Source organism: Nothoprocta perdicaria, unplaced genomic scaffold (genome assembly GCF_003342845.1).
Source record: "Nothoprocta perdicaria isolate Ctin4 unplaced genomic scaffold, notPer1 scaffold_6, whole genome shotgun sequence".
NCBI lineage: Eukaryota > Metazoa > Chordata > Aves > Tinamiformes > Tinamidae > Nothoprocta > Nothoprocta perdicaria.
In genome coordinates, this window is record NW_020455865.1 from 4,312,498 (window position 1) to 4,335,860 (window position 23,363).

Sequence of the window (23,363 nt, forward strand, 5' to 3'; positions counted from 1 at the left end):
TGGCAAGCAGGGCAGCCGGCTGTGCCGGCCCGGCTGGCAGGGCAGCCCGTGCCCGGCGCGCGCGGCCGCTTCCAGGGGGCTCGGCAGCACCGGGGCTTGTCCTGGGGTTTCTCCCCACCGGCCGCCGCGCAGCCCTGGGTGCCTCCATCCCGTCCCCAGGTTGTGCCAAGGAGGGGACGGGTCCCCCCAGGTGAATGGGCCCCTCTGTGCCCAGCTGTGTGTCCTGGCTCACCCGCCGTGCACAGGGATCTACAGCAAACGGATGGACTTGGTGCAGTCCTGGAGCATCCTCCTCCTCCTCCCTCCTAGCCGGTGCCGGCAGATGGAGCCACGTAGGGTCTGTCCCTGCACATCCCACGCGCTGCCCGCGGCCGGATGCACGCTGGGGCCACACGGATTAGGGGCACGTTGCTCCCTGCAGGTGCTCCCATCACCTGCATCTCTCCTTCCTCTTCCCACCAACATCTTCCCACCAGGAGGAGCGTTGTCCCGGCCAAGCCGCGTGGGAAGAGAGGACGGCTGCAAACTGGGCCCCTTGTGGCCAGAACTGGGGTTTCTGTGGTGTCCCTGAACATCAAGCACCAACTTCAGAAACTATTCAGTCCCCGTCGCAGGGATGGCTCAATAGCGCTGCCCATGTCGTGTCCTGCCACCCTCCCCAGGGCTGGACCCTGCAGCCTTCATCCTCCTCCGAGCCCCAAGGGCATGGCTGGAGCTATGGGGTGGGTGATGGGGGGGTGCAGCCCCTTCTACCCCCCAGAACGGGACCAAAACGGCCTTTGGGGCAGAGCCCCCACCCCAGCCCCACACGCGGTGTCCTCGTCCTGCTGCTGCTGACCGCAGGTCCCCGCACCAGCCTCTGCCTTTTGCTCGCTGGACATTGGCCCGACCGCATTGCCCCATGCAGACAGTCTGCTCCTTGGCTCCAAGGCCGCTCACGAGGTGTCCAAAGCCCGGAGATTAAGGGAAAAAACAGGCTAGCACTGGGGGAGCCATGATGAGGAAACGTGAGCTGCATGAAACCTCTTTCCTCAAACACTGTTATCCACTGTTATCCACTGTTATCCACAAAACACCTTTATTGGGGATAAAACCTAAAATAAATAAGTGTCTATAGAAAAGGAATGTTAAAAGAAAAAATTGAAGGTGAGGATATGAAAATATCACTGAGGGATTAGTGCCCCGCGCTCTCCTGTGTCCCCCCAGTGCCCCTGCAGCCTCCGCATCCGCAGGCACCAGCACGTCCCGTCCAGCGCCACCACCCAGGGCCACGAGGCCGCGCTTCCCGCCGTCCCCAGGCACCCTGTCCCCCTCAGTAGGGGTAGGGCGAGACGGAGACGAGGATGACGAAGAGGCTGCGGGGGCCGCGCGCGCCGAGCGGCAGCGCTTGCACGTGCAGGCGGTGGGTGCCGGGCGCGCGCAGCGGGCGCAGGGTGGACAGGACGGCGCGGCCGCCCTCGTGGCGCAGGGCGAAGGGCGCCGCGGGCTGGCGCCGCAGCAGGCTGAAGGCCACGGTGCCGTTGCGCAGCGCGGCGCCGCGGGCGAAGGCGGCCAAGTGCAGCACGTCGCGCCCGCCCGCGACGCCCCGCGGCAGCGGCAGCAGCTTGTACTGCAGCGTGGAGGCGCTGCCCGGCGCGCAGCCCCGCGCGCAGCGCTGGAAGCACAGCCTGCGCGGGACAAGGGTGGTCGGCGGCGGTGCCGAGCGCGGTCCCGCCTTGGCCCCGCGGGGCGCCCGACTCACCCCGGGCTGGAGCCGCGGCGGTAGCCGGGCGGGCACGGCGCCTCCACGCACTGGGCGCCGCCGCGCGTGTTGAAGCAGAGCTGCCCCGCGCCGCAGCGCCTGCTGCCCTCCAAGCACTCGTCCACGTCTGCGGGCACAGCAGGGGCGGTGGGCAAGGGGCACGGAAGGGGACCTGCCACCCAATGCCCCTCTCTGCTGTCATCACCCCCAGGGCAGAATCGGGTCTTCAAATGCCAGTTCCTCCCTGGCCTATGGATAGGGACATGGGAGCAGCCAGGCTCAGCAGGGGTGCTGGAGCACCTGAAATGCAGGGCCTGAGAATATCCCTTAAGCTCCTCTGCTAGGAAACAGACCCTAGATCTTCAAAGCCCAGCTTGGGCAAGTTCCTGCCTGGCCTATGGACACCCAAGATGCAGAGCCTGGGAATCTCCCTTAAGCTCCTCCGCTAGGAGAAAGACCCTGGGCTGGGCTAAGCACTAAGGGGACAAAACCCAAGTGTCAATAGGGACAGGGTTGGCGCCGAGGAGCAGAGGCCGAGGGAAGGGGCATGCGGCAGCTCCCACTGACCGTGGCAGGTCCTGCCGTTGGGCAGCAGGCGGTACCCGGCCGGGCACGTGCACTGGTAGCTGCCCTCGCTGTTCCTGCACTCGTGCTGGCACTGGTTCAGTATCTGGCACTCGTCGAGGTCTGCGGGGATGAAAAGGTCCCCTCTGGTGCCTGCCCTAGCATGGCCAAGCCCAGAGGTAGGGACAGGAAAGGAAGGGACGGGAAAGGAAGGGATGGGAATAAGGGGCCTGTGCTTCCCAGTGGACTTCCCAACTCCTCTCGGGGCCCCACGCCGGCAGCATCACTGCCGTGCCACGCTCACCGCTGCAGGCGCCGTTCCTCCTGACAAAGCCTGGCGGGCAGGACACGGTCCCCTCGGCGCTGCCGAGGAGCTGTGTGGAGAAGGAGCGGGGCGGGATGCTCGAGGGGCGCGCGGGGGCCCCCGGCTCGCCGCAGGACGTGCCGTCGGGCAGCAGCACCGCGCCAGGCGGGCACAGGCACACGAAGCTGCCCGGCACGTTGCGGCAGGCGAAGGCACAGGGCCGGGGAAGCTGCAGGCACTCGTTCACGTCTGGGGAGGAAAGCGCCGCTGAGGGGCAGCCGGAGCGGGAGAGGGAGGCCGGGAAGCACCCGGCACCCTGGACTTGGCCCCGGCTCGTACCCGAGCACGGCCGCCCAGCGCCCTGCGCGCGGTAGCCGCGAGGACACCTGCAGCGGTAGCTCCCGGGCACGTTCTCGCAGAGCTGCGGGTAGCGGCAGCCGTGGGAGCCCTGCTCGCACTCGTCCACATCTGAACAGGACAGGGGGGACAGGGGATGTCGCCGTGCCAGGGCCAAGGCCCAGCCACCCCTGCACACGCCCTTCCCACACACGTGGATAAGGAGAGACACAACCACGCCAGACAGCCCCGCACAAACCCTTGCAGCCCCCAAGTGTGCTCATCAGGGCCCGGAGCGGTACCAAGACCCTTCACGTGCCCCAGCGCAGAGTGTGTCCCCGCCTCGTGAGGGCAGGACTGTGCACTTCATCTGTCACGGTTGGCTCAAGGCAAGGGCAAAGTCCCCCTACTTCCCGCAGGGCTGCTGTGCTGTCGCACCAGGGACACGTGGAAGGGGACATGGCCCCGAAGGGGACCCCCAGAGCCAGCACAGCCCCGCGCCCCGGGGAAGGGTCGGTACCGGTGCAGTAGAGCTCCTCAGCACCCAGGACGAATCCCGCCGGACACTGGTCCCCGCCAGGCTCTGGAAGCGAGCGGAGAGCGCGGGGCGATGCGTTGCTCCGCACACGGAGCGCGCTGCCCTCCCGGCCGCCCCGCGGAGACGCTACCTGCGCGGAGCGCGGCGCGGAGCTGGAAGCGCAGCTCCCCGGCGGGCGCGTCGAAGGCGGCGGCGAGCGCGCGGGCCCGCACGTGCTGCACGAGCCGCGGCACCCGCCGGCCCTGCACCGCCTCGTACGCGATGGAGTGGGTGCAGCGCGCCCGCGCAATGAGTCCCCCCTGCACGAAGCTCTGCACCGCCTCGCCGTGCAGCTGCCCCGGGCCCGTCTGCACGTAGCGCTCGTTGAAATCCTGCGGGAAGAGCGGGATGCAGCGTAGAGCAGGGCCCGGGAGAGCTGGGGGCTCCCAGGATGGGAGTCCCCTCGTGGCGGTGAGGACGAGGAGGAGGTGGCAGCACCTGCAGCTGCAGCACCCCAGCCTCAGCAAGGCGCTCGGGCACGGAGCCGCTGACGACGCTGTCGAGCAGCAGAGCGCCGGTGCCGTCCAAGCCATGGGCAGCGTGCGTGATGTGCAGGAGCTCCCCTACCGGGCGGGACACACTAAGGATGACATCCCCACAAGACACACAACCCTCCAGGAGAGCGTGGCGCTGAGCCCACGGGGATGGGTGGCACGGGGGACACGAAGGCTAAGCCATCCACGATCAGTGCAAGAGCCCCCAAACCTCCTGTTTGTGCTTGCAAGGGAGCTAGTGGAGAGAGCACCCACGCATGCAGGCACCTGCCCATGACCCGCGTTTGCTGGGCTCATGCCACGTGCCAACCACTTCCGCCCCCAATATTTGGGACGTCACCAGACCAGGGACACGGCCATCGGCATCTCCCAAAGCCACCAGCTCAAGTGCCTGGGGCTGCCTCGGCACTGCGGTGGCCCCGTGCCCCTCACCTGTAGCAAACTCCACCTGTGACTCCTGCCTGAAGGTGCCCTGGGTCAGCAGGAAGCCGCTGTGGGTGTCCCCGCCAACGAAGGACCAGTACACAGGGGCCACGATGGCCACGAGCACCCGCATCAGCGGCCCTGGGAGCAGGAGCCAACGCGAGGCATCAACACGGAGCTGGTAGCCTCCCAAGAAGACCCCATCATGCCCTCAGCTCCAGGAAGGAGGGGGGACCCGGGCGGCCACCACGTACCCACGGCAGGCGGGATGCCCCGGATGCTGCTGCGCACGTCGGCCGTGCCGGTGTGGGGATCCTCCAGCACGCTGGCGTTGAGAGCAGCAACCCCAAACTCCTGGGCGTTGATGATGCCGACCAGGCTGCCCCGCACGTGGCGCGGCTCTGCTGGGGAAACAGCGGCCTGAAAGCCACCCGCGGGAGCTGCGAGCAGCAGGGGCCAGGACGCAGCATCCCTGCCAGAGCATTCCTAGCGGGGAGCATCTCGAGGCAGGGGAGCATCCCTGGGTGGGAGAGCATCCCTGATAGAGTATCGCTGCCAGAGCATCCCTAGTGGGGAGCATCCCTTAGTGGGAGAGCATCCCTCCAGAGCATCCCTGGGTGGGGGAACACACTTAGGTGGGGGATCATCTCTGTCAGAGCATCCCCGGGTGGGAGAGCATCCCTAGGTAGGAGAGCATCCCTGCCAGAGTATCTCTAGGGGTGAGCATCCCCCCACACCTGCAAGCACAGCCCCACACCTGGTGGCTCTGTGCTCACCCTCCAGCAAAGGCACAAGGCTCCAGGTGCTTCTCCCTGCAGCAGCAACAACGCTGCCATCCAGGAGAGCTTAACGCAGTACATGGTACAGAAAAGAAGCACGGAGAGGATGGGGGAACCTCAGCCCTGCTAATTCCCAAAACTCCCTCGGGACTGTGAGGAAGACACCGACCTCTCACAGTGAGGAAGACACCCACCTGTGACGGTGAGGAAGGCCTGGGCGAGGTCGGAGCCGAGCGGGTTGCTCGCGTGGCAGGCGTAGCCGCCGGCGTCGCCGGGGCGCGCGGCGCCGATGAGCAGCGTGCCGTTAGGCAGCACGTGGGCGCGCGGGCCGTCCCGCAGCGCCGCGCCACTGCAGCGACGGCGCGGGCTGCCCGCGCGCCTCGCAGTGCAGCAGCACCCGCTGCCCTGCGCCCACCGCCGCCGCGCGCGGACGCACCTGCACCCGCGGCGCGCCTGCGGAGACACACGAGCCGGCCCCGCGATGCAGGAACTGTGCACACGGCCCAAACCCCTGCCCGCGTTGTGCTCCTCCATCTCCTCCCCTCTCCGTTCTCGGCCAACCCCCCTCTTTTGGCGTCTCCATCCCGATCAGCCGGGAAGGTGTATGGATCTAAAACACTCCTTTCCCCACAAACAAGGGTGCAAAAGGGGTGCACTCACTCTGCAGCACCAGCATGATGAGCTTGGCAGCTGAGCCCACCTCATTCTCCGCCACGCACCGGTACTGCCCCGCATCAGAGTCCTGGGGGGGTTGATGCAGGTGTCAACAGGGGGGCCTGCCTTGTCCCCCACGGGAACAGAGGGACCCCAAAGAAGTCAGCAGCACAAGACCTGAGCCCCATCAGAGCCCCAACGGAGCTCGTGCCCCACAGAGCTGGCCGGCCCCGCAGCGCTGCCCCACTCACCGCAGTGCCGCGGATGAGCAGGGAGCCGTTGTGCAGCTGGCGCAGGCGGTGCCCGGGCGCCAGCGGGACCCCGTCCTTGCTCCAGCGCACCAGGGGCTCCGGGTAGCCCTGGGCCTCGCACTGCAGCAGGGCCTGGGCCCCGACGGGCTCCGTCTGCAAGGCGCTGGGCTCCCCTTGCACGACGGGCGCCGCTGGGGAAGGCGGAGGGTGGCAGAGCGCCGGGGGCAGCCGCGCGGCACCGTGCGCCCTGCTGAGCGCCTACCTCGCACGCGGACCTCGCTGGCAGTGCTGATGGCGCCGGCGCTGTTCTGGGCCCGGCACTCATAGGTGCCGCTGGCCGCCGCGGTGACGCCGTCCCGCTGCAGTGTGCTCCGGCCGCCCTGCTCCCGCACGCCCGCTGCAACGAGAAGACAGCATCAGGGCACGGAGCAGCCTGCTGTATCCCTGCACATGGTCCCAACAAGGTGGGAAAAGGCAGGGAGGGGACCCGGAGCGACGCGGTCCCTTTGGGATAGCGGGCTCTCCAGCACCCTCCTCCCGCAGCCCTGCCCAGGCACCGGTGACGGGCTGCCCGTTGGCCGTCCAGGTGAGCCGGGGCGCGGGGTTGCCCTGGGCGGCACAGAGCAGCTCCAGCCGCTCGCCGCCGCTCAGCACGATGTCCCGGGGCCGCTCGGTGAAGACGGGCAGGGTGTGCACGGAGAGCAGGAGCTGGCGGGCAGCTTTCCCGGCTGAGTTTGCTGCCGTGCAGGAGTAGCTGCCCGCATCCGCTTCCTGCAGAGGAGAGCGGGCAGGAGCAAAGCAGGGTCCCTCACCTTAGAGTGCATCAGCCTGCCTGCATCACCTGGGATGCTGCATGGGGCTCAGATGCCTCCAAAAACTGCAAGTAGGCCCCAGTGCCAAGTGAGAGCAGACCTTGCCAGCCCCGACCCCACAGGACACAGGGTGGTCTAGACCTTCTCCTTGCTCGCCCAAGCATCTCGCAGGCGCGCTGGCCTTTGCAGCACGCGGGGCTGCGGGAGGCCGTGCCGGCACCGCGCTCACCTGCACGTCCCGGAGCAGCAGCTCGCCGGAGGGCAGCACGGCGGCCTTGGAGCCCTGCACCGGGGCTCCCTCTCTGCTCCAGGACACGCGGGGCTCGGGGGTGCCGCGGGCCACGCAGGGCAGCCGGGCGTCGCGTCCCTGCAGCACGGCCAGCTCGGCGGGGCCGGGCGCGATGGCCGGGGGCACTGCGAGGGGTGGCAGCAGCTGCAGGGGGCTGTGCTCCCAGCCCTGAGCAGCCTCCGTGCCAGCGGTGCCGCCCGTGCAGCCCCAGGCAGCGCCTGCAGCGGCGTTGCAGCCTCACCTTGCACGATGAGCCTGGTCCGCCCCGACGCGGCGCCCGAGGGGTTCTGCGCCATGCACACGTAGACACCAGCATCCTCCTCGGAGGCACGCGGGATGTGCAGGATGTGCCCCAACCCAGGCCCTGCCAGGGGACAGCACCGGTGAGGGCCAGGACAGAGCAAGACCAGGACTCCACCATGCTCATTCCAGCTCCACGAGGGCTTTGTGAGGACCTCACCTTTGGGGACAGGGACACCCTCTTTCTGCCAGGTGACAGTCGGCGGAGGGACGCCGCTGGCCTCGCAGGGCAGCGCCGCGCTGGTGTTGATCATCACCATCACCATGCCGGGCAGGGGCTTCAGCACAGGGGGCTCTGCAGTGGAGGGAAGCGGGGGGACACGCTGCCGAGGCCCGTTCCCATCCCCATAGCGGCCCTGGCGCGGCGCACGTACCGTGCACGGTGAGCAGGAGGTGCTTGTGCGCGGCGCCGGCGGCGTTCCTTGCCGTGCACGTGTAGCGGCCGGCGTGCGCGGGCAGCGCCCGATGGATCTGCAAGGCGCCTGGCGAGAGGGCGAGCGGACGGGAGGCAGGAGGAGCCAGCGGGGGCACCAGGCACCCGCGCCGCCGCGGCCGCCCGTACCTGTGTGCAGGACGCGGTAGCCGCCGCCGCGCTGCGCCAGCGCCGCCCCGTCCTTGCTCCAGGACAGCGCCGGCGGGGGCACGCCGGCAGCGTAGCACGTGAGCACGGCAGGGGACAGCCGGGTGACCGCCACCTCCGTGACATCGTCAGCGATGCTGGGGGGCACTGGGGAGGGCGGTGGGACGGGGCGCTGAGAGGGGCCAGGCAGGGCAGAGCTGCTCCAGAGCATCGCCCTGCATGCACCGATCTCCCCTCTTGCTCGGCCCCGTCCTGCACCCATGAGATCCCCCATGCCCAGCGCGACACCTTATCCCAGGGAGCTCACCATGGACAGACACGAAGAAGCGCTTGCGGGCCTCGCCGGCGGCGCTGGCAGCCACGCACTCGAAGGTGCCCTGGTCCTGCAGGCCGGGGCTGGCGAGCAGCAGCGAGCCCGAGGGCTGCAGCCTGCGGCGGGGAGAGCGCGGCGGCGGTGGCCCGGGCAGTGGGCGCACGGAGCACACCGGGACGCACGGAGCACACCGGGAGCGGCCACGGGCGCCGCTGGGGCTGCGGTACCTGTAGGCGCCGGGCGGGACATGCGGGGTCAGGGCACGGCCGTTCTTGGCCCAGGTGACGCGGGGCTCGGGGAAGCCGGTGGCTTCGCAGGGCAGCGTGGCCGGCTGCTGCGCCACCACGGTGACGTTGGAGGGTCCGGGGGCGATGGCAGGAGGGACTGCGGAGAAGCACGCAGAATATGATCGGTCGGGAGCCGCCACACATTAGCAAACCAGGGACAATGGTGCCTCGGTGCAAGCATGCAAGGGGCTTGCAGGGAGGGAGGCAGCTGGACTTTGAGCAGCCCCTGAGCCCCCAACACGGGGCTGGCTCCTCCACCTACCCAGCATGTGCAGGTCGAGGCCTCGGCGGGCAGAACCAGCAAGGCTGGAGGCCACGCACAGGTAGTGGCCTGAGTCCTGAGCCCAAACGGGGTCTATGCGCAGGGAGCCCCCCGGCAGCTGCCGCAGCCTATTGGAAAGACATGAGCCCTGTAACGCCCGTCGGGCTCCTCCACGGCCAAGCTACATCCCGCTCCTGGCGCCTCCAGCACCCACGGGCGTGGAGGCTGCCTGGCCGAGGGCTCTCGGCTGCTGCAGAGCCCCGTACCTGCTGCTCCCGGGGAGAGGCAGGAGCTGCCCGTCCTTCCTCCACGTCACCTGCGGCACGGGCCACCCCTGTGCCGGACAGGGCAGCACGGCCACGCTGTTCACAGGCACGCTCAGCTCCTCGGGGCCGGGCTGGATCCCTGGGGGCACTGCGGCAGCGCCAGGGACACAGGGACAACAGCTAGAAACAGAGCTCGAGGGAGGAGGAAATCCAGAGCAGCCCCGAGGCTGGGCAGCGCCCGACTCCCCTTTCCTCTTATCCCATTATAGTATCCTTGGGGACCCCAAAGCAGCATGCAGTGCAGTAAGGAAGGTGGATCGGGCTAGTGCCAGCCAGGAACGGCCCTGGCGCATTGCTGCTCACCGTGAACATCCACGTGGAAGTGCAGGCTGGTGCTGCCCAGCGCGTTGCTGGCCGTGCAGCTGTAGTGGCCGCTGTCCGTGCGCAGCGGCGCCGCGAGCCGCAGGAAGCGCCCGCCGTCCAGCAGCCGCACGCGGGCATCCCCCTGGCAGCCCCGCGAGCCCCGTGAGCCGCGCCGGGCCCGGCGCCCGCCCGTCCACCGGCAATAGCAGCCCGCGCGCGCTCCTACCCGCAGCGGGGAGCCCTGCCGCTGCCAGTGCACACGCGCGGGTGGCACCACAGCCACCGGGCACTCCAGCGTGAGCGGCTCTCCTGCCAGCACTGTGAGGTTGAGGGTGTCTCCGGCGCCCGTGATGCTGGGCGGTGCTGTGGGACACATGGGACACCCTGTTCTAGCTGGGCATGGTTCCTGCTTTGCCCCACATTCACTCCCGCATATACCAGCTCACCAGCACCCCAACTGTCCTACCCCCTCGGGCTCCGTCCCTCTCACCCTTGTCTCCGGGGGTGGCAGTACCTTGGACCTGGACACGGAAGGTGCCGCTGTCCTCGCCGGCAGGACTGGTGGCCAGGCAGGTGTACGAGCCAGCGTCGGCCACCTGCCAGAGACCCAGAGGTGGAAAATGGATGGAAACCCGCTGAAGGTGAAAGGAAAAGGCGAGTGGGGAGACGGGACAAGACCTCGGCACGTTCTATCCGCAGGCTGCTCTCATTCCCTGCCACGAGCTGGGGTCCGGCGAGCAGCCGCCCATCCTTCTCCCAGGTGACGGTGGGCACGGGGACACCCGTCACCAGGCACGTCAGCTCCAGCGGGGCCCCCACGGTGAGGAGCACCTCAGCCATGTGCGCTGGGACCTCGACCTGGGGCGGCTCTGCAGGGCACGGGGTGCGCGGTGAGGGGCTTGCACCCACCGGCTGCCCGCCAAGGCTCTCGGGAGGACACGCACCCATCACCACGAGGCGGAAGCGCTGGCTGGCTTCGCCCGCCTCGTTCGTGGCCAGGCAGGAGTAAACTCCAGCGTCCGCCAGCGCCACCGCCCCCAGACGCAGCCGCGAGCTCGTGCCGTTGCCCCCCGGCGCCAGGGGCTCCCCGTCCTTGAGCCAGCTCAGCACCGGTGCCGGCGAGCCGCTGGCGTCGCAGGTGAAGGTCACCTCGGCGCCCGCCGTCACCACCTGCTCCTCGCTGCTCTCGGGGGTCACCTCCAGCATGGGGGGCACTGGGGAGGGAGCGGGATGTGTTAGGGGATGGGGAAGCAAATCTGGGTCCTTAACCTCAGGATGCTTGCAGGGGGTTGGGGAGCCCCTGGAGCAGGTCGACCTCCTCTAGAGGGTGACTCTCCATGAGAAGGAGGAGTTGTGACCATCTCAGCTCCCTTCCTCCTCTCCCTTTGAGCTGCAGCATACAAAAGACCACCCCAATGCCCAGCAGCATACATGGGGCTATGGACTGGCGCTATGCTCTGCAAGGAGCACTAATCCTACGAGCTCGTGCAGCCGCGGCCACCCACCCCCCTGCTCTGCTCACGTGGTAGACCCCCAAATCCCAGCTCCCACGTACCCTGGACGTGCAGGACAAAGCTGCGGTTGGCCACGCCAGCCTCGTTGGCAGCCACGCAGGTGTAGAGCCCAGCGTCAGACATCTGCACCGGGGAGATCCTACACAGCGAGCGGCAGCATAGGAGACGAGGAAGAGGAGGAGCCATCAGTCCCACGCATCCCTCCTGCTCCTTGCAGCCTTCAGCACGGCCGGGCACGGAGATCCCTCAAGATCCACGCACACGGACGAGCTTTCCGCTTACCGGAGCGCGCGCCCGGCCAAGAGCAGGCGCACACGGGTGGAAAGGCCGAGGGGCAGCCCGTCCTTGAGCCAGCTCAGCTGCAGGGGCCCAGAGCCCCGCGCCCGGCATTCCAGAGTCACCAGGGCCCCCGGGATGCTGTGGAGCAGCTCCCCTGCGCCGCCGCTCTCGATGGATGGGGGAACTGGGGGGGAAAAGGGAGTGAAGGGGCTGCAGCGGGGCAGAGCCCCACGCCCCGGCCCCACTCACCCAGCACGCTCAGTGTGTGCAGCCGCGTGTCCTCACCGGCCCCGTTTTGGGCCAGGCAGGTGTAAGCGCCTGCGTCGGCGGCCTGGAGCCCCTCGAGGAGCAGGGAGCTGCCGTCCGGAGCCAGGCTGCACGAGGAGCCCGGGGCAGTGAGCACGGGGATGCTCCACGGTCACCCAGGTGGGTGCCACGCGCAGTGGATGCAGCGGCGCTGGGCACCCACAGCAGATTTCAGCGCAGTCCCCATCCAGGCTGGCCCCGTGGGGACTCACCGGGCGCGCGATGGGGGCTGCAGCCCCAGGGGCTGGCCGTCCTTCAGCCAGGTGACCTGTGGTGGGGGCTGCCCCTCAGCCCAGCACTCCAGCGTCACCCTGCTGCCCTCCAGCGCGCTGCGCTCGCTGGGCGCCTCCGCACTCGTGATCCGGGGAGCCACTGCACGGGGAAGAGAATAAGGAAGAGGAGGATGAGGAGGAAGGCTCCCCAGGCCACGTGCCCCTGTGACTGGGGGGTCTCCTGGGGCCGCTGGCTGTCGTGCCAAGCCCTACCTCGCACCAGCACCAGGAAGTCCTTGCGCACCTCGGCGCCGCGGCCGCGTGCCACGCACGTGTAGCGGCCCTCATGGAAGGGCTGCAAGGGGCCGAGCTGCAGCTGAGGCCCCCGCGCCACCAGGCCCTGCTCCGGGATGCTCTCTGCAAGGGGACAGGGCAAGGGGGACGGGGGCTGCAGCGGCTCTGCCCCACCGAGCCCTCCCCAGGACCCCCTGGCCCCAAGACCCAGGCAGGAGGAGAGGTGAAAGCTGGGGCTGCGTGGAGGCAGCGTGTCTGCACTGCACCTCTCCGGGGCTTCAAGGGCATGAGCCACCAATGTGGGGGCAGAGGCCACTGCTCAGTGTCCAGAGAGCTGCCTGCACCCACACCCCTTCCTTCACCCACCCAAATCAGGGGCTGCTGTCTCCCCTTTGGATTACAAATAGGGAAACTGAGGCAGGGTGGCGAGATGAGAGCCCACGGCAGCCCTGGCCCGTACCCAGCGGCCGCCCGTCCTTCAGCCAGGTGACGAAGGGCATGGGCTCGCCGGCGACGTCACAGCTGAGGGTGAGGGGGGTCCCCACGGCCGCGTCGAGCGTCTCCTGCTGCGCGTCCTCGATGCCCGGGGGTGCTGCGGGAAGGAGCAAGCCACAGCGCTGGGGGCTGCAAGGTGGGGACAGCATCGCGCTGTCCTGGCATGCAGCAGCCTCCGCCGCGGCCACGAATCCAGCTGCATCCCAGCTCCCAGCGCAGCGGGAGCATCTCCATCCCCACACAGCAGCGGCTGGTGCATATAGCTATGTATACATAGTCCTGGCTTTCTGTGCCCACCTTGGACCATGAGCACAAAGGTCTGCGCCGCCTCTCCCATGGGGCCAGCCACCCGGCAGCCGTAAAGTCCTTCGTCAGAGGCCTGGCGGAGGGAAGGGGATGCAGTCGACCCGCGGAGGGAAGGGGATGCAGTTTGACCCATCAAGGGTAGAGCAAGGGGGACACCCCTTGCAGGGCGGCTTTACCTGCACATTTCCTATCTCCAGCCTGCGCCCTGTTGTCAGGATGCGGCCGCTGTCCCCTGCCACAAGCTCCTGCCCGTCCCTGTACCAGGTGACGGCGGCTGCCGGCTGCTCCTCGAGGCTGCAGCGCAGGACGGCTGTGTCCCCGGCTTGCGCCGTCAACGGCGGCGCCCGCGCCTCGGCCGGCGGAGCTGAGGGAGCGGGGGACAAGGGGACATGCGTGGGGACCTGTGGCCACACTTGCAGCCAAGGCCTTTGGAGTCAGTCATTGGAGATAGGGAAGGCGGGGAAGACGTGGTAGGTAGGTAGGGGAGATGACAGCACCCGCACAGGTTGGGCTGCCGGCCAAGGGCCACCGCTTACCCTGCACAGTGAGGACCAAGAGCTTCTCGTCCCTGCCAGCTGCGTTCAGAGCCACGCACCTGTATATGCCTGTACTGGAAAGCTGCACGCGTGGGATCTGCAGGGTGTGCGAGCCTGGGAGAAGCCAAAGCAGCAAGTCAGTGTGGGCAGGAGCCAGGCGCAAGCCCAAGACACTGAGTTCATGGACCAGCGCTTCCCCCCACTGCCTGCAACCAGCTCCAAGCAGCAGCAGGCACCCGGAGCCAAAGTCTCTTGTTGAGGTTCAAGGCCTTGGCATACACTGCACTGGGAGGTGCACGGGGTACTTCTGAGGATGCTCCTAGGGATGCTCCTGGGGAGCATCAACTGGGAGCCTGCAGGATGACACCTCCTGGAACAGGAGGATGGCTTGGAGCAGGTAGTTAGCACGTGGCTACATCTGTACGTCATAGCTCAGGAGTCCCATGCGCAGCATCCAGAAGGGGCTGGTTGGGCAAGTTAGAGTCCTTGCTGTAGGGATGGCAGTTGGGCTGGGTCCTGCGGGACTCGCCTGGACCTACCTGGGGTGATGAACGCTTCCTCACCAAGGTCCAGGACGCGGCCATCCTTGTACCAAGTGATCTCCACGTCCACATGGGAGCGGACGTTGCACGTCAGTGAGACGCTGCCGCCGACAACACCATCAACACGTTCAGGGTTTGCCCCCACGATCTGGGGTGGTTCTGCTCCGGCCCACCCCAAAAAGAGAATTGCAAAAGGTGAGCGTCACTGCCGAGGCCAAGCTCGCACATGCAGCACCAAGCACGCTCCTCAGCAAGGAGGAGAGCCAGGGTATAATGAGGGAGCTCAGAGGCTGGAAGAGCATCCAAGTGCAAGCAGAGCATGGGTGGAAAGAGGAGAAACCCAACTACCAGGTAACCCCAGAGGAAAGCAGTCTCCCAGTTCACTGTCATGTCTGGAAAAGCAAATATCTGTCCCCTGCTTTCTTCAAATGAGACCCATGGTGTTCACACACTAAGCAAGCCCCTATCCTGCTCCACAGGCATCCCAAGAGTTTGGGGTACACAGCAGGGCTTTACACAGCAGCGTTGGCCCGAGTGCTCCTGCCAAAACACCGTGAGGAACAGACATGTGCCAAGATAAGATCAGAGCCCTACCCATCGCTGCAGGAGCCCCGAGGGCAGCAGCGGGCACAGCATGGGCTTCGCGAGCAGAATTTGCTTTGCCCTCTGGAGCAAAGCATCTAAGCAACCCCGCAGTCACCTTGCCAGCCTCAACGTCACCCATGGCTCTTTGGCCGCTTGCTTGTGGGTCCCTGCACCTTGACCTGCTGCTGTGGCACGTGGAGGAAGAGTGGGAGGTGCAGGGGGATGAAGGTAGCCAAGCAGGCCAGGAGCCACGTGAGCTCCACCGTGGCTCTGGCAAAGGTTTGGGCTGGCAGAGAAGGAGGTGAGATGGAACAGTGATCCACGGATGGCCCAGAGCACTCACCCCGCACGCCGAGGGCAAAGTGCTTCTCGGCAGAGCCGGCTGGGTTCTCGGCCACGCACGTGTAGTTGCCCTCGTCGCCCACCTCCACCGCAGTCACCTGCAAAGAAGCAGAGCCCTGAGGAGGTCCATGGGGCTCCACACAAGCTGAGGAGCTGCCAAGGCTTCCCTGGGGAGACACATGCTCTGCCAGGGAGAACAAGGTGCCCTTCGGCCATGGAGATGCTGACCTGCAGGACCTCACCATCCATCAGGATCTGGTGCCGCAGGCCAGCAACAACGGGGACATCATTCCAGAGCCAGGAAACCGCGGGTTCTGGGTTCCCCATGGCTTCGCATTTCAGGCGGATGGTGCTGTTGGCTGCGGCGGTCACCTCCTCCATATGGTCCTCCATGCTCCCATGGATGATGGGGGCAGCTGTGCCCCCAGGAAACAGAAAGTTATAGGGGTGCCAGCTGAGCGCGCAGCGGCTGATGCTCGCCCCATACTCACTGAGCACCTCCAGCTCGTAGTGCATCCTGTCCTCCCCGGCGTCGTTGGCCGCCTCGCACGTGTACCGGCCCGCGTCCTCCTCGCGCACAGCGGGCAGCTGCAGCACCCGGCCCCCTGTGTGCACGGGAGCCGTGGGGCAGGGACCTCAGGGAGCAGCGTGCACCCCACACCCTTATGCAGCCCTGGTCACAGCGTCCTGACGTGCTGGTGGGAGCTTGGGAGCAGCATCTACCCGCACCGTGCGTTATGGGTGCTCTACCCCATGGCTCCAGGAAACCTCCCCATGAGAGCCCCGTCACTCTAAGGCATGCAGACATCCATGCCCCTTACCGAGCAGTATCAGCACTTCCTGGCTGGAGGAGAGGGGCTCCCCGTCCTTGTACCAGGTGAGCCGGGGAGGCGGGACGGCACTGGTGTCGCAGTAGAGCACGGCCGGGTTATTGAGCACAGCCTGCCGGTGCTCCACCACCTCGCCGTCCTCATCTTCCTCTCTGTAGAGGATCTCAAAGGCCTCGTTGGCGCTCCCTGGCCTCTGGAACAGCGGTGGCACTGCAGGAACAGCACGGTGCTGAGTGGCAGAGAAGGGACACCTGCATCCCCTCAGGTGCAACCAGAGCACATGGCTGAGGTCTAATGAGATACCATTTCCCAGCAGACAAGAGCCTTCCTCCTGATTCCATTGATCTTCTCCCATGAGGGGCTCAACTAAGGACCTCTCATGCCAACACATCCACTCCTCCAGGCACAGGACGGCCAGCTGGGACTCATTTCCCATTTCAACTCACCTTGGATGCGCACGCTGAAGTCCTTGTCATCTTCACCCACGGCATTGGTAGCCACGCAGGTGTAGTGCCCTGAATCAGAGACACTGGCTGGTTTGATCTGAAGGATCTGCCCCTCGCTGAGGATCTGGAGGTGGCCAGTGCTTTCTAGGAGCTGGTGGAGGAATCCCAGCCCCAAAGGGGGATGGAAAAAGAAAAGAAAAAAGAAGGGAGGAGGATTACACACTAGGTCTGAAGTATCCAAAAGCAGGACAGAGTCCACCCAGATATCATTTCTCCTGCCTCCATCCACCTGGCAGTTTCCAGACTGTGCAGCTTCTCCCTGCCTGTGGTCGGGGTCTCACCTGCCCATCCTTGTACCACTGGATGGTGGGCTCGGGCACAGCCCAAGATTCGCACTCCAGGGTTACGGTGCTGTTGACCTTGGTTTTCACTTCTGTCACAGCAAATTCCCCGTAAGGGTCATCTTTGGTAATCCAGGGAGGAACTGGTAAGGAGACATGGCATGGCTGGGGTGAGAGAATAGTCCTCTACTGCCCTTGCTCTGCCCTAATCCAACAGCCACTCTGACGACCAGAGTAGCAGGACGGGTTACAGCAGTAACCGGACACCCCACACGGTAATCTCTGCCCTCCTCAGAGCTAGACCAGAGGCTTTTTGAGGCCACGTGCTAACAGAGATGGCACCAACTGCAAGGAGAAAGGTGGTAGTGCAGTGGCCCAGGGCGAGACATCTGGAAGGGAAGAACAGGGCAGTGACATGGGCTACAGCTGTAGGGCTACAGATTCATGCAGGACGTGGAAAGCTTACAGACCCAGGACTTTCAGAGTGTAGTTCTTCACAGCCTCCCCAGCCTCGTTGGTCACGATGCAACTGTATGTGCCTGCATCCTCTTCATGGGCATTCAGGATCTGCAGCCCGTGGCCACCTGGTTGAAGAAGTCACCTAGAGCCACTCTAGAGCATGGCCAGACCCAGAAGAGGCTCTGTTCCCATCCCTGGCTCATACAGCAGTGGCACAGAGCCACCAATGTAGTACCAGGGAGCAGATGGACATTTCTAGAGGCTTCGAGGGGAATCTCGTCCTTGAGCCAGGTGATGTTGGGAGACGGGTAGGACAGAGCCTCGCAGATGAGGGAGATGGGGTTGTTGATGATCACAGTAACGTCTTCTGTGCTGGTATCATGGGCCTCTCCAGGAAAAACAGGGCCAGCTGCAGGGATAGACACTTGATGGTGTTGCAGAGTTTGCATAAACACCCGTTTAGACATTCTGTTCCTTCAGACCTCTATCTGAGAACATGACAAAGTCCAGGGAGTCTGAATTGACCACAGCATGCAAAACAGACAACACGCACAGCCACAAGCCCAGCTTCAGCAGAGGTTGCCCTTGTTGTTGCCTTTGGGAAACCCAGGGAAGGTAGCAGAAGAGGTGCTCCCCATTCCCACCAGCCACCACCAGAAGTGGGCCCTGGACTAGAGGTCCTCTTGGGTCCCTTGTGTCCCTTCACACAAGTCTTATAAGGGTTTTGTACCTGGCCCAGGACCTCATTTCATGCTGTAGGCTGTAAGGCCTAGAGATCTTCACCACCTACTGGGACAGGCTCTTAAAAAGCCCTCTAAGGTCCACATACCCCACTCACACCCAACACATTGCCTTTATCCAAAAGCATCTCGTACCCAGAACATCCAACACGTAGTGCTTGGTCTGATTTGCCACAGAATTGGAGGCCACGCAGGCGTAGCGGCCAGCATCAGAGAGGGCGCTCTGGGTGATGTGCAGGATGGAGCCATCAGGGGAGATGGAGTAGGTGTCTCCACTAGCCACAGGATGACCATCTTTCAGCCAGGTGATCTGCGGCTGGGGGTGGCCTGTGCAGAATGGGAAGCAGGTTTTTCAGCCCTTGTGCCACATTTTTATGAGTCTGCACACAGGCTGGGTGGGGTCACTGAGCTGGTGCTCTGCAGCCCTGGTGGGAGGAAGGGGCAGAAGCCCAAATCCAGAATTACCACAATCTGGATTGGGTTTTAGAGGCTGATGGATGAGCCAGTGGGAGAAAACTGTCCTGAGTAGGAGGTGATTAATTACTCCCACAGCCAGAGGAGAAATCAGATTATAGGAATTGTAGCTCCGTTTGGGAAAGATTGAAGTTTATGTCCTTGAACAAGCTCCCAGTGCGGGCGCCCTCCCCTGCATCCAAAGCTCTTCCCACACTGCCCAATTACAAAGCCAGGAACTATCTTAGCCATTTGTATGTCATCCATTGGAACGGATGCTTAGGAGGCCTCTGGAAAGATGAATAGCTCCACGCGGAGCACTGTCCATTTGCTCCATGCACCAAAGGGACTTAGCTGAGCTGCTTCCCAGCCCCTTCTCCAGCCTGTGCTTATGTCCCACTCCTCCGCACAGCGCTCACCTGTAGCCAGGCAGGACCAGGTGATGGGGTGGCCCTCAGGCACTTTGGTGCTTTCTTCCTCATCTGCACTCTCTATGATGGGAGGAACTAGGAACACAAGTCATCAGGAGCTTGGCTAGGTCTAGCAGGAGCCTCTTAGCTCACATGCTAAGGCATGAAAGACTCGGGACCGCAGCTCCCAACAACTTGCCAAGTTAAACTTAGCCTGTCTGTGCAAGGGGGGTCCTCTCCTTACCGAGGACCTCCACGTGGAAATCTCTCCTGGCCTCCCCAGCCACGTTACTGGCCAGGCAGGAGTAGAGGCCTCCGTCCTGGGCTCGCACGCGAGTGATCCTCAGCATCCAGCCCCCTGGAAACGGGAAGATAAGAGGTCTCAAGGTATCTACTCATCCTAGCAGTGCTCCTGCATCTAAACCCATTGGGTCCTCTCCAGGTCCAGCTCTCACAGCTCACCTGAGAGCACACGTGTGTGCTCGCTGGGGATGACAGGAGAGCTCTTCCAGAACCAGGTGACCACAGGTAGGGGATTACCAGAGGCCTCGCAGGTCAGGGTCAGGGCTCCATGAAGAGACACGCTGATGTTGGGTTTTGACCCTGGTCCTTGAATGAACTCGGGAGGAACTGGAGGGACAAGGAAGGATGAACATCCATTTGCAAAGCAGCCTCCAAGAGAACAGAGGAGCAAGGCAAAGGGCAAGGGAAACTGAGAAACCTACTTGCTCCCATCCTCATGCTTGCATAGTTTGAGGACAAAAGTCCAGAAAGACCTTTACCATCTCTGGAGGCTGTAGACTTCAGAGATGCTATGGGACAGTGACCCAGAGCAGGTAGGTACCATGGATCTGCCAGCCTAAGCTTACAGGTGTAACACAAACAGCGACATGCCCTGAGCAGCCTCACTCATTTTCCAGCTCAGGACCCATCAGATTTCCCCCAGGTCCTTGGAAAGTGGTTGATTTCGGAAGCCACAAGGCAATCTTCTCTACTGACACCAGAATAAATAAACAAACAAATAAATCTACCATGGTTGAGGAAGCTACTTGTACCACTGTGTTCCCTGGACCTTCTCCCTGCTGTTCAAAGGTCATCCTGCCTATCAGCTTCTTGTCCGTGCTTGTGCTCCACCAGATGTGCAGTGGAGCATCCCAAGCCTTGCCTGCATCCTTACCGTGCACGGCCACGTCGAACTCCCTCTCATCCTGCCCCACCGCGTTCTTGGCCAGGCACGTGTAGCGCCCCGAGTGGGCGACCTCCGCCTTGGGGATGCGCAGCCGCTTGCCCTGCTTGGTGAGGAGGAGCCCGTCCCTGCTCGCCACGGGCTGCCCGTCTTTCACCCACGTCACCGTGGGCGGTGGCGTTCCCACAGCCTCGCACTCCAGAACCGTCTCGCCAGCCTTGACCACAGAAACCTTCCTCAGGGCTTTGCTGCTGCCTTGGATCTTTGGCAGGGCTGCGGGCAAGAGGCGAGGCTGAGAGGACTCCCCTAGGTCTTACATGAGCAGAAATGAGAGTGCCATGGCCCTGTACAGCAGCAGAGCAAATCCACGTGCAAGCAGTTAGTGCAACTGGGCTGCTGGAGCAAGCACAAGCTGAGGGCAGCTTGGAGCCAAGGAGGAAGCTGGAAGTGCAGAGACAACTCAGTTGGCATCATGCTTTCCAGGAAGACCAAGGCAGTGGACAACAGCTGTGAACTTCCAGGTCCAGCAGGACCCTGGATTGAGACCCTTGCTCAAACACACATCTTGAGAGATGCAGACGCCAGAGCCTAGAGACCCACGTGCAGGAGCATCCATGGCTGCTGATGCAGAGCCTGGCACCTCCAGCGCCTTCCCCACTCACCATACACCCTGAGGCGATACTCCTTGGCGCTGCGGCCCGCGGCGTTGCTGCACTCGCACGTGTACGACCCCTTGTCCACCAGCCGCACCTTCTCTATGTAGAGCATCCTCCCTCCTGCAGACACCAGCTCCGGGCTCCCTGGCTCGCTGGAGAGCGGCTCACCTGCGCGAGCGGGGAGAACATCAGCCTTCTCCGAGGCTCCCAACAGGACCACATCTCTCCCTAAGTCCCTAAGGGTTAGCCAGGTATTTCACAGTAAAGAAATAGACTTAGAACCAGCTCTGAAGTCAAGCTCAACCTTTACTAGCTCCCATTTCACACAGTGAACATTGCTCAGCCTTGGATGGGCCAACACCTGGATGCTACGGGATGATGTTCTGGGAAAGCACCTACCGTCCTTCCACCAGGCGAGGGTGGGGAAGGGGATCCCGTGGCACTCGCAGGCCAGCTGAACCACCTGCCCTTCCAGCACCGACACGGGGGACGGCTCTGCCGAGGAGAACCATGGGGGCACTGCAGGACACAAGGGAAAAGCGGCTCCCTGACCACGAGGGATGGTGGAGCTGAGCGGGACACCAGAACAGTGGGATGTTCAGGACTCCTTCGGGTGTCACACAGGCAATTAGCAACCAGCAAAACTCCACCACGTCGCACTGCCTCATATGCAAATAATAATATTGTTTAATAATATTATTAAATATTAGAGATATTTTTGAATGTGCACGGCCTAGAGCCCGGGACGGGAGAGCACCGTGCTCCAGCCACGCACTCGGCTTGGCCAGACGCAGCCTTATTAGGCAGCGCTGCTCGCTGCGGAGGTTAGCTAACACTTTCCATTATCGGCCCTTGTTTTCAGTTGCTTGCAATTACAGCTGGATGGAAAATGGTAGCTCCTTCCCAGGAGGGATATTAGTTTTTGGAAGGAAAAAACCCAACACCCAGAAACGCCCGAAAAACAAAAAACAGCAGAACCCAAACAATCTCTGCGAGCCAGGACGCCAGGCCAAACATGCAAACGTTTCCCTGGGAAGGGATTTAAAGAACAAACGCGTATGGGGAGAACTGGATTCTTTCCATTCCCTGGCTACCTGCCTGCAGGACTGGCCTAAAGCATCCCTGAGGAAAGCCAGGCTCTGCCTTGCTCTCCAGCAAGCCGAGGCCGTGCTGCACCAGCCACGAAGTTGTGGGGCTGGTCGAGTGCAGCAAGAGGGGCTGGTGCCCATGTTGGCAGCGGCTTGGGAACCACCATCAGCGTCTTCCCAACTGGGCAATGGGAGGGAAAGGAGCCCTTCCAACACCCCCTGTGTTGTGCAAGTGCAAAGAAGTGACAGAAAGGTTCTGGCAATGGCAAGGAAATATTTTCACGCTTGTGCCAAATTTTAGAAAGAAAGCTCTTCATCATCACTGAGGCCTCCCCAAAGGAAGGCTCATGCAAACATTGGCTTTTTCCCTCCGACACTTATTCTCGTAGGGGGTTCCCAGCTGCATCATTTTGCAGAGCGTTAAATTTGTGCTTAACATTTTCCAAGCCAGTGAACTACCTTAGCTGCCTATTATACATAAATGTATATGTATGCATGCGTGCGAGCGTGTGCGTTGGATTTTCCCCCGATGGGATATTCCGGCTGAAGCGGCCCTTACCCCACACGTCGACGTCGTAGTGGTTCTCGGAGCGGCCCAGGCGGCTGGACACCTCACACGTGTACCTGCCTGCATCCTGCACGCCAGCGCTCCTGATCTGCAGCAACAAGCAGCGCTGCAGCACTCGCCCAGGGCTGCATGGGGCTCCGAACAGCGGATATGGTCGGGAAGAAGGGAGGACCCCCTGTCCTGCCCCTTCCCGAGAACAGGCATGAAGGGACGAGTCTTGGCAGCCCCATTGCCCTCCTGTCCTCTGCAGGGCTCTGAGGCATCACCTGGAGCGTGGTCCCCTCTGCAGAGAGATGCAGTCCTGAGTCCGGCGTGAGCAAGTGTCCGTCCTTCAGCCAGCGGGACTGCCCAGCTGGCAGCCCCGGGGCCAGGCACTCCAAGGTCACCGACTGGTTGATGAGGATGGAGACTTTCTGCTCTTCGCCCAGCGTGCTGGATGGCACTGGAAAACAACCAGCCCCAGAGAAGGTCACCAGGGAAACACCTTCCCAAAACCAGCCACTCAGTTGGGCTGTCTCATCCACATCGGCCATCCCAACACTTTCCCAAACCATCCACTCAGTAAGGGTGTCGCACCCACACTGCCCCATCCCAACACCTTCCCAAACCATGCGCTCGGTTGGGGTGTCTCATCCACACCGGCCATCCCAACACCTTCCCAAACCATCCACTCAGTTGGGCTGTCTCATCCACACTGCCCCATCCCAACACCTTCCAGAGGCTGACACCTCTCGGCACTGCCATGGGACATCAGAGCATCCCCATACCCCCCAACCTGCCTACGGCACCCCACAGCAGCCATGGGTGTCCCCCCGCGCAGGAGGGCCTGGGGGAACAGTCAGGGCTGTACTTACACCGCACCTCGAGAGCGGCCTCCCGCCGGTCCTCCCCCACCACGCTGCTGGCCACGCACACGTAGGTGCCCGAGTCCAGGAGGCGAGCAGCCCGCAGGGACAGCACGCTCCCGCCCGAGAGGATCTGTGCGGGTCCGGACACAGAGACACAGCCTGGATGAGCAGAGCAGCCAGCCGGGCCGCGTGCCAGCAGGCAGGGACAGGAGGCAGATGGCACCAGCCTGCCCGGAGACCATCCTCGCCACATCCAGGGGCCTCCCTGTCCTCCAGCCCCGGCACAGAGCTCATGTTTCCCATGCAGAGCCCACTCAGCACCAGCAATGTGC

At 63.8% G+C, this 23,363-nt stretch overlaps 1 protein-coding gene across 1 annotated transcript in view; it reads right to left on the bottom strand.

The window, feature by feature from the left end:
* Nucleotides 1-1,312: 1,312 nt before the first annotated feature.
* Nucleotides 1,313-23,363, bottom strand: part of HMCN2 (hemicentin 2) — a 43,647-nt gene continuing 21,596 nt past the window's right edge. Inside the window, 53 exon segments of the mRNA XM_026049576.1 lie at nucleotides 1,313-1,667; nucleotides 1,742-1,868; nucleotides 2,309-2,428; nucleotides 2,610-2,858; nucleotides 2,949-3,147; nucleotides 3,356-3,528; nucleotides 3,614-3,854; nucleotides 3,961-4,085; nucleotides 4,449-4,580; nucleotides 4,694-4,843; nucleotides 5,413-5,561; nucleotides 5,563-5,671; nucleotides 5,879-5,960; nucleotides 6,124-6,314; nucleotides 6,386-6,520; nucleotides 6,681-6,894; nucleotides 7,165-7,349; nucleotides 7,466-7,588; nucleotides 7,685-7,819; nucleotides 7,899-8,006; nucleotides 8,087-8,251; nucleotides 8,412-8,533; nucleotides 8,645-8,801; nucleotides 8,967-9,094; nucleotides 9,233-9,380; nucleotides 9,596-9,737; nucleotides 9,822-9,958; nucleotides 10,110-10,191; nucleotides 10,274-10,464; nucleotides 10,540-10,809; nucleotides 11,151-11,248; nucleotides 11,392-11,572; nucleotides 11,638-11,762; nucleotides 11,907-12,066; nucleotides 12,180-12,323; nucleotides 12,661-12,792; nucleotides 13,538-13,651; nucleotides 14,077-14,238; nucleotides 15,008-15,104; nucleotides 15,235-15,422; nucleotides 15,498-15,611; nucleotides 15,828-16,046; nucleotides 16,283-16,433; nucleotides 16,624-16,766; nucleotides 17,094-17,207; nucleotides 17,318-17,491; nucleotides 17,958-18,149; nucleotides 18,695-18,781; nucleotides 18,930-19,043; nucleotides 19,148-19,315; nucleotides 19,863-20,144; nucleotides 20,534-20,695; nucleotides 20,927-21,046. Of these exon segments, the coding sequence (XP_025905361.1) occupies nucleotides 1,313-1,667; nucleotides 1,742-1,868; nucleotides 2,309-2,428; nucleotides 2,610-2,858; nucleotides 2,949-3,147; nucleotides 3,356-3,528; nucleotides 3,614-3,854; nucleotides 3,961-4,085; nucleotides 4,449-4,580; nucleotides 4,694-4,843; nucleotides 5,413-5,561; nucleotides 5,563-5,671; nucleotides 5,879-5,960; nucleotides 6,124-6,314; nucleotides 6,386-6,520; nucleotides 6,681-6,894; nucleotides 7,165-7,349; nucleotides 7,466-7,588; nucleotides 7,685-7,819; nucleotides 7,899-8,006; nucleotides 8,087-8,251; nucleotides 8,412-8,533; nucleotides 8,645-8,801; nucleotides 8,967-9,094; nucleotides 9,233-9,380; nucleotides 9,596-9,737; nucleotides 9,822-9,958; nucleotides 10,110-10,191; nucleotides 10,274-10,464; nucleotides 10,540-10,809; nucleotides 11,151-11,248; nucleotides 11,392-11,572; nucleotides 11,638-11,762; nucleotides 11,907-12,066; nucleotides 12,180-12,323; nucleotides 12,661-12,792; nucleotides 13,538-13,651; nucleotides 14,077-14,238; nucleotides 15,008-15,104; nucleotides 15,235-15,422; nucleotides 15,498-15,611; nucleotides 15,828-16,046; nucleotides 16,283-16,433; nucleotides 16,624-16,766; nucleotides 17,094-17,207; nucleotides 17,318-17,491; nucleotides 17,958-18,149; nucleotides 18,695-18,781; nucleotides 18,930-19,043; nucleotides 19,148-19,315; nucleotides 19,863-20,144; nucleotides 20,534-20,695; nucleotides 20,927-21,046 (8,285 nt within the window).